The 9,181-nt window shown below is 44.4% G+C and overlaps 2 protein-coding genes across 3 annotated transcripts in view; one reads left to right on the top strand and one right to left on the bottom strand.

The window, feature by feature from the left end:
- Positions 1-2,420: 2,420 nt before the first annotated feature.
- Positions 2,421-9,181, bottom strand: part of LOC130372857 (uncharacterized) — a 54,920-nt gene continuing 48,159 nt past the window's right edge. Inside the window, exons 18-19 of the mRNA XM_056579018.1 lie at positions 2,993-3,280; positions 2,421-2,902 (exon numbers count right to left, since the gene is read on the bottom strand). Coding sequence (XP_056434993.1) covers positions 2,742-2,902; positions 2,993-3,280 — 449 coding nt within the window. The 3' untranslated portion in view covers positions 2,421-2,741. The remainder of the gene's footprint in view (positions 2,903-2,992; positions 3,281-9,181) is intronic.
- On the top strand, positions 3,850-8,165 carry LOC130372211 (uncharacterized). Of its 2 annotated transcripts, XM_056578065.1 has the most exons (4): positions 3,850-4,479; positions 5,626-7,820; positions 7,940-7,982; positions 8,096-8,165. In XM_056578065.1, the coding sequence occupies exon 2, from the start codon at positions 5,660-5,662 to the stop codon at positions 7,817-7,819; it is 2,160 nt and encodes a 719-aa protein (XP_056434040.1). In that variant the 5' UTR covers positions 3,850-4,479; positions 5,626-5,659; the 3' UTR covers position 7,820; positions 7,940-7,982; positions 8,096-8,165. The 2 variants fall into 2 exon arrangements, with proteins under 2 accessions (XP_056434040.1, XP_056434039.1); XM_056578064.1 differs by lacking the exon at positions 3,850-4,479 and having other exon boundaries at positions 5,581-7,820.

Raw genomic sequence — 9,181 nt, 5'->3', positions numbered from 1 at the left:
CGAATAGTATTATTTAAATCTCAAAGGCTAGGGTAAAGGTGTGTAACACCCTGAAAAGTGGAGAAGTAAATAATCACGCTCGACACGGTGCTCTGTCGTGGCTTCAACAAGAATTAATTACTATTTCAAAAGTATTTACCTAGGTAGGCCTATAATGTTCCTCAAAAAGGCAGTAAATATATTTCTTCGCATTCAAATAGCCTACTAACTTCGCAGTCTGGTTGTCTTCTTTACATTAATATTTTCTCAGTTATTAAGTAAATTAAATTAAATATTTTACGGTTGTAGTCATTCCACTCATTAAAAACAAGCTCGACACGGCGCTCTCTCCGTCGTGACTTCGACAAGAATGAAGCATCGTGGCCGATAGCTTCCCGTTCAGGACTGGGTAGGCAAAGCTAACCAATCAAAGGTAGGCTAATCGAAATGGATTAGCGAGTCGATAAGAGATCTAATCTTTTCTGGCAGGCAAGTATATAATAGATTTCTTATAAAAAATAAAAAATAAATCAATCTATTACATAGGCCTAGGCAGTCAATCATGTTGGCTTGGTATCCAATCGCTGTCAAAATCGAGAAACGAGTTTAATCTTTCAGAGAATGATGTGTGAACACAATACTCACCTCGTAGACCGAGTCTGACACCGACAATGCCCCAGTCCGCCTTGCGGTTCCCGTGCTCATGGATGTGTCTTACTTGGCTCAGATGTCCCCATATTTGTAAGGCCGGCCGCCGCCCCCATGAAATGGGATTGGCCACCTCGGGTACGTGGTCATTTCATGAGGGCGGCCCTACAAATGTCTGAAAGCTACACGCGGGAAAAAGTAATAAAACACACACAGTGGCTCCGTCACTGTGTGTTTTTGGGCCACCCTAGACTTAGGCCCAATCTCAATACTTCCCCTTACCCCTTATCTTCCCCCTTACCCTTGAAGTTGCGCGTTCATGTGAGAGCTAGTGGTGTCTCAATACCCAATTTGATCAAGATTAAGGGATAAGATTGAGTGCTATGTAGGCCTACCCCTTATTTTTAAGATGATTTGAGAGCTCACTTGCTCCAAGGGCTATCCCAGAGCACATAGCGAAACCGGGAATTTTCCAAAAAACATGGCTGCTTGAAGCGAGGAATGTTTTACAGCTATCTACACAACTTTTTATATGTTTATAATGACTCGGTTTGATCTGAAATGTGCTACACGAACGATGCATAGTATTCTAGGTCTTAACTGAAGCTTTCAAACGGTAGTTTTAGGATACAATTAGCGCGTATACCACCACTCCATTGGCTTATATGGTAGCTTAGACTACACACACCCTCAACTCTTCAACGATGGCGGCAGCATCTAAGATATATATATATATATCGCTCTTCTTCTCTGGCTTTTATTGGCGTTTCGGCGCTCTGGTGACGGGGCAGCCAGCTGGCGACGATGAATGATGACGTACCCGAAACCGAGTGGCGTCTCATTTCATAGGGGAAAGATCTCAGCCCTTGGCCCTTACACTTGCAAGTGCTAGGGTTAAGACAAAGACAAAGACAAAGCAAAAGGGGCAAGGGGAAGAATCGAGATTCGGCCTTAATCCCGGCCACCCCATTGGCCACCCTTGTCGCATTTCCTTTTTTTCAGAGACTTTATACATTTACTCAAAGATCATTGAACCATTCAAAGAGGTTCATGCAAAGGGACCATTGCCATACCTGTGAGTACAGCTACCTGTGAACGAAGCATTTCCACACTCAAACTGGCCAAGACCTACCTTAAATCTACCATGGATGATGTTCGACTCAGCAATCTAGGAATTGTGTAAATGTAAAGTCAAGCCGAACAAAAGCCCTGGATTTGTTATTTTGTGAATTGCTGTGAAAAGCTGAGACCAACCTGCACTTGTGTTAGAATCTGAGTTCGATCTATACGCGAGGCCTTTAGAAATGTGACTTAAAATGAGTCAGCAATTAAATTCTGATGTTTTTTGTTCAGAAAAAAAATTAACTCATAGGCAACTGCATAAATTGATCAAGCAAAATGTATTTGACAATTACACCACCGTTTGAATTAATATTATGATGTAGAGGTACAGCGTGTACCTGCCTTAAATATTCCCTACATTTCAAGATGCCTCATATTCAGGCCTTGACATTAAGCTTGCCGAAAAGGGCAAGTGGCTGTTATGTTTTACTTGCCCAATAGCAAAACACACTTGCCCAATAGCAAAACATACTTGCACAAAATGGAAAATGCAGGCCTATTAAGAAAATGTATGAAACCAACAAGTATTTGTTGAAATATAATTTATTCAAATACAAAACATAAGTTATGTCTGCAAAGCTGTCAAACCAGCTAAACCAACACGAGGGCCTCAAAATTAATTATATTAATATATTCATATAGGGTCTACTACAGCAATCCGAATGAAAAGATTTTTGATTTTTGGTGAATATTTCAAACTATTAATTGCATCCCGATTCGCTATAATGCAAAATTATCAGCAAATAATCACCTTTAGTAAGTAACAGCCCACCATTGGCAACTACTACAGCAATCAGAATGACAAAATGTATTGTCATTCGCAAAATGTATTGTCATCCACTTATTGACTCCAGAGAGATAACTTCCTCAGGGGTCACCCTAGGACCGGCTCTGATCTCAATCAGAAGGTTAGGGGCACCTGCCAGAGCGCTATCAGGAGGTGTCATGAGCAACGCAGGGAATTCCCTTGGAGGCCCTTTGTTGGTTGTATTTTAAACTATACCTTCCTTACTGTTTTTCTTTTTGGCACAACATTTGTACATTTTAGCTCCAAATGATAACATAATAGAGAGAATTGACAAAACACAAAGGGCGTTCCGGGTACCATTCCAGAAGACCTCGCCACGATCGCCGGTCAACGACTGCCAATTGACTGAACCAAAGGAGAGAGGAGTGTTATTCTCAGTATGATTCTGATTCTGATTCAACAGTCCCATCAAAACAGCTGACTGGAAACACTCACCAAACACTTGGATGGTGCCTCTGACCGCAGGGTGGACGCCTTGCTGCCGGGCCACACAGGTGTAGTTGCCTGGCTCGGTCACCTTCACCGTCTGACTGATGGAGTAGCGGCCGTCGCTGTCTGAGGAGGCGGCCGGCGGTGCTTCTTCTGCAGGGATCACAGTTCCGTTGGGGGTCTGCCACTCCAGACCGCTGGGCTGGGGCTGGCCTCTGGAGACGCAGGACAGCCGCACCGAGCCGGAGGACGGGGGAGCCTCCACGACCTCCAGCCTCAACCGAGGCTCCACCACTGTGGGCAGGAGGGCGTTAAGTCGTTTACATTCAGGGCGTTTAGCAGACGCTTTTATCCAAAGCGACTTACAGTAAGTACATGTGTCAGGATAAAGAGAAACAACAATATATCAGTGGTACAGTAGGGATGTTCATAGAACCGAGTGCCAAGCACTCACAATCGTTAGGTTAACCCATTCCCCGTGCGCAACAAAGGTAGCTAGGATAAGATGCTACACAATGCTAAGAACGTTTTTTAAGTGCGAGGAAATGCAACATTCAATAAGTGCGTACATTAAAAGTTGTATCAGCGATTCTACGCCAGAACATAAATGATCACATTCATCTGATCTTTCCTCACAACCCGCTGGTTTTGCGCTGCGTTCAGGGCTGGACTGGCAATCTGGCATACCGGGCATTTTCCCGGTGGGCCGAGTTCCCTCGAGGGCCGATGGCCTCCCCCGTTTTTTTTGTTTTTTTTCAAAAAAACAAAAACAAAAAACTGACCGGCGGCCCACGATGTCATGTTGACGGCCCTCGGCCCATGCATGTGGGGGGGGGGGGGGGGGGGGGGGGGGGGTTGAAAGTTGAAAAATGTTCAACTTTTTCGGCAGCGACGGTTCCGTCATCGAATCAGATCGCGTATGCAAATGTAAGCACTGTGACGCGACTCGGGCTCTGACGATACTGGAAAGCGGGAAAGCGGGTCATCTTGCCTCGCAACAAGCAGGAAGAAGCGGGAAGAACCCGGCGAACCGATTTGATTGGCTGACGCCTTCCCACGTGGGCACGTCCGTTGACTGACGGTGCAGTGGGCACGAGGCGTGAGGCAGCCGCAGAACCAATTATTACGGCCCACCTCTTCCCTGTATTTAGCTACGAAAAACGAAAGTTTGCGAGAGTGGAAGACGGCAATGGACAAACCAAAGCGTAAACTTAAAGGTGGAGCTGAAAAGCTCGGCCAAAAGGCTCAAAAATCTAGCCGCAGGCGCCGGAAAATGTGCTAAAATAACTGACATGTTCAGTGGAGGTGCTTCGGGAGCCCCCTCCACCTCAGGTGAATCAAGCACCACCAGCACCAGTGGACAGGGCGAGGGGGCTAGCTGTAGCGATCCACCCATGGAGACAGCACAGATGGTGGAAGATGAACAGGGAGGAGGAGATGATGAGTCCGAACCCGAGGGTCATGGACTGAGTGAGCCGCTGCCGGTGCACCAGGTAAGCAGCTATTAACATAAGGATAATACGTTTAGATGATGGATTTGAATTTAGCCAGCCGCAGCGATATTAAAATGATGCGTAATAGTTGTGACAAACGGCTATGCTAATATGTTAATGAAAATGCTAGATGAATAGTCATGCTACACGCTATCATGCCTGACGGATAAGCAAGCACACAGCATAGCCCCACGATACACGCCGTTCACAGGTGGAATGCTGTAATAATAGTCGTTGGAAAGTTTTTATTACCACGTAGTATTACACTACTATGGCATTACACAGTGTATTTAGCGATGCAACTTGGGCCATTATGGTAATAGCCGAGCCAATTTATTACAGGGGGTTGGTGGTTATTATTGTAGTGGTTGTCGTCGTCTTTTTTCCCAAACGAGGCTCTTATTTGTTTGCGCAGCTTAAACCTTTTCTTTTCGTTGAAATGTGTCTCGATGACAAACGATGCTCTCGGCTAACGTACTCTCACACTCCAAATATAATCTGTCAATATAAAGTTCTAATGATTCGAGTCTAAATGTTCAAGCCGACATGGTTGCCGTTGTCTTTTTCCAAACGAGGGTCTTAGCTGGAAAGCCTTTTCTTTTTCGTTGATATGTGTCTCGAGGAGATGTGTCTCGAAAGAAGCACAGAAAATAAAAGCGAGAGCAACAAAAAAGCAAAATGGGGAGTAGTCTATAAAATTGCATTTTTAAAACTTGACATATTTTGGAGATATCCTACCTACAGTGTTCTTAATATGGGTAATTTAAAGATATTAAAATGACTTAATGGAGATGAATACAGTATAACTTATTTGGATATTTCCAAATAAAATATAAAATGTAAGCATTAATGTTACCACAAATAAATATACATTTGGATATTTAGTTTAAGTATTGTATTATTTGTAATTAATAATTGATCCCTCTGTTCTTTTCTAGTCAAGCCTGACTGTTGAGGCAGATGTTGACTACTTTTGCTGTCCAGACCGTGCTACACTGCAAACTTTTTTGAACCACCATCCAAAGCAAGATGCTCCAAACCCTATACGAAAGGTCTTCACAAACAAAGAAGGTACAAGCAGGAAGTGGCTGACAAATTCTGTGATCAACGTCCTGCTTTATTTTGTTTTGTATGCTTGGCCTTTAGCAAGCCCTCTGATAACAGTGTATTCATTACTGGAATGTCTGACGGGAGACATGCTCACCAGAGAGCAGAAGAGCATGAAAAAAGCATGGCACATAGAGCTTGTGCTGAAGCTTATTTTCTAAACTGCTCAAAATCTGACATAAACAGCCTGCTTAGAGGAAGACAGCTAACTGCTCATAGAGAGCAGATCAAGAAGAGACGGCAGGTGTTAGACCGTGTGGTGGAAGTGGTCAGAGTGATTGGAAAGAGGGGCCTAAGCTACAGGCACGAAGACAATGAGGCTGCTTATACTCTAGAGGACAGCAGCCTTGATCATGGCAACTTTTTGGAGATGATACTTTTGCTGGGGAAATATGATGTGGCATTGAAAGAACATCTCAGTGACATAATTCATAAAAGCAAAAAGCTCCATGAATCTGCATCAGGCTCAAGAGGCAGGGGTTCCCTTGTCACTCTGCTGTCTAAATCGACTGTCAACTCAGTGATTGACACAATCCTTAAGATGATCAAAGACAACATCGGCACGGAAATTAAAAAAGCCGGCATGTTTACTGTACAACTGGACACAACACAGGATATCACAGCACAAGACCAGTGCTCAGTTGTGCTTCGGTACGTCACTGATACTGTACACGAGAGGCTTGTTGCTGTGGTAAGGTGCAGTTCATCCACAGGAGAGGCCTTTGTTCAGTTGTTGAGTGATGTGCTTGATGGTCTGAACTTAGACAAAAGCCTCTGCATTGGAAATGCCACAGATGGAGCTGCCAACATGCAGGGAAGATACAGAGGCTTCTCTTCACTCTTGTCATCACAATCTCCTCACCATGTCCATGTGTGGTGCTACTCTCATGTGCTCAATCTCGTTCTTTCTGACACCACTGAAATTGTGACAGAGAGTGGATCTCTTTTTCATCTCCTGAATGACATCGCTGTGTTCATCCGAGAATCTCATCAGAGAATGAACGTATGGGAGAAGGAAAGCCACAGCAGCAGGCACAAGCGCATAGGACCCATTGGAGAGACACGCTGGTGGGCAAAGCATGATGCCTTAAAGAAAGTGTTTGGCTCATTTGGGAAACCGCAGGACTGTCTCTACATTGATGTTCTGTGCACCCTTTCAGCCATTCAAGACCAGACGACAGTGAAGTCAAATGTAAGATCCAAAGCAAGGGGATACAAAGATGGCCTTCTCAGACACGAGACCATCCTGACCGCGCAATTATTCTTGCGGATATTTGAGAAGACCACCCCACTATCCAAATACCTCCAAACAGGCGGGATGGACATCCTCTCTGCCCACAGGATGGTGATGTCCACACACGAGGCCCTTCAGGAGATGGGAAGAGATTTCCAGACAGTCAAGGATGCAACAGAGAGTTTTGTGAAGTGGGCAAATGACAAGCTGGAGGAGCAGGATGAGGAGATGGGCATGGAGGTGGAGGTTTCACTACCGCAGAGGAGGCCAAAGAAGAAGAAGTCCATGCCAGGAGAGATGGCCCAGGATGAAACTTCCAATGACCCAAGCAAGACGTATGAGGTTAAAGTCCATAACCAAATTATGGACACCGTTATTGAGGCCATGCAAAGACGATTCCTCGATAACGGCAATCTGTATGCGGACCTCTCAATTCTTGACCCCCGAAACTTCCCAGATATCAAAACCAGTGGTCTTCCTGAGTCTGCACTGAAAGACCTAGGCAGAAGTCTCATCAAATTTAACAATTCGGCAACCATATCAAATTTACAATCTGAACTTGAAAGCTTGGCAAGCCAGTGGGACATGCTGAAGCGTCCACCACTAGATGAGTACACATCCCGTACTGTGGAGGAAGGACCTGGTGGAGACCCAGAGATGGAAATTGTCAGCAAAGCCTGTGCCTCATGTAAAAACTGCCCCCTGTGTTGCTACCAGATTCTCCTCAGATTCAACCTGCTCACAGACGCATACCCTCTTCTTTCTCTGTCCTACAAATATCTGCTGACACTCTCAGTGACACAGGTAGCCTGCGAAAGATCATTTTCAACTTTGAAATTCATCAAGAGCAGGCTGAGGAGCAGCTTATCTGCTGGTAAATTGGAGGCCTTCATGCTGATGTCCACAGAAAAGGACATCCTCATGGGATTGGACACAGACAGTGTCATAGACAGAGTGGCCGAAAAAAGTGAACTTCTTCGGAAGCTCCTACTCTACTAAAGTAAGACAATATTTTTAATATTAGTTTAGTTTTGTTTCTCTTCAAAATTACCTAAACTTGATAGTAAGGAATAAAAGGCATAACACTTTCATTGTTGATTGTCTTCTTTTTCCTTTTAGGAAGCCTCTGTCTCAGGTTGTGGCGACGACTTGCTTTCACAAAGTAAGTATTATAGTTATGGAAATGAATGTAATTGTTTGGCTTGAAATTAAAACTTTTTCCCTTTCCCCCCTTTAACATGCATTACATCCTTTTCTGTTATTTACTGTTTTTAGGCTTCCATTTCAGGATTGTGAGATTGGATTGTGAGGATTGTTTTTGGAGATAGACAGACGTTTCTGTTCTAAGTAACGTCTGTCTTACGTTTCTGGGTAAGTGAGAAGAAATCAATCTGATTCAAACACAAACGCACACAAGCACACACACACACACACACACACACGTAATGTATTCAAGTCTCACTTCTCTGTGTCTTCCTCTTTATGAAATCCTGTCCCTCTAGGGCTTCACATGTACATAGTTCTTACTGGATTGACGGGGTTTGTGAGCGTTGGTTCCGGTGAAGTCAGCTATTCACCAAGTGAGTAAACATTTACACAACAGAGCTGATTGGAACTGAAGAGCGCAGACAAGGCTATGCACCAAGTGAGTAAACATATCCATATTACCACGACATAAAAGCGTTAAGATCTGATGCTGTGTGTGCCTAACATCAGAGTGGGTATGTGCCCCCCCCCCCTCTCTCTCTGTCCAAGGAGCTGATTGGACTGAAGAGAGCAGATAACGCCAGTTCATCGGCAGCTGCCAGGGGCTATCAGCTATCATGACAAATTTATAGATTAATTTTAAATAAACAATTGAGTGTGAAGTCACTGCACATTTCCTGGTGTTTTTTTGGTACCTGAAAGAGAGTTTTTTTAGTTAAATTGTGCACCTTTTCCACTAGGCCAGAACGTTTGTACATTTAGAAGACATAAGTTACGTCAATTTAATGGCAGGTGTGCTCCGCTAATTATGTGGGCCGGTCTGAGCCAAAAAATGCCCGGGCCGTTTTGTTCTCCCAGTCCAGCCCTGGCTGCGTTCATGATAGGTTTTACTGGAAGCACGAAACGCGGAAGGGAGGGGTGAGCGGGCTCCGTTTGTTTGGGATCTTGCTTCAAATACCAACAGAAGTGACGTCGCCCAACATCGCTGATGCAACCTTTAAGTGCCAGGACGTACACAACGTAAAACATACAATAAGTGCACAACCATGTGTAGCATACTGACCAAACTAATAGTCGAACTAAACTTATTTAAGTTCTGCCATCTTATGGCTTCGGAAAATACGATTTTTGAAGCCCGGTGTACCAGCCGACCCA

The sequence above is a fragment of the Gadus chalcogrammus genome, chromosome 19 (genome assembly GCF_026213295.1).
Source record: "Gadus chalcogrammus isolate NIFS_2021 chromosome 19, NIFS_Gcha_1.0, whole genome shotgun sequence".
NCBI lineage: Eukaryota > Metazoa > Chordata > Actinopteri > Gadiformes > Gadidae > Gadus > Gadus chalcogrammus.
The sequence above is the reverse complement of the archived record's forward strand: the minus strand, read 5'-3'. Positions and strand labels throughout refer to the sequence as shown.

Excerpts from the sequence above, each read along its gene's own strand:
- LOC130372211 (XM_056578065.1), top strand. The coding sequence starts at position 5,660 with ATGTCTGACGGGAGACATGCTCACCAGAGAGCAGAAGAGCATGAAAAA.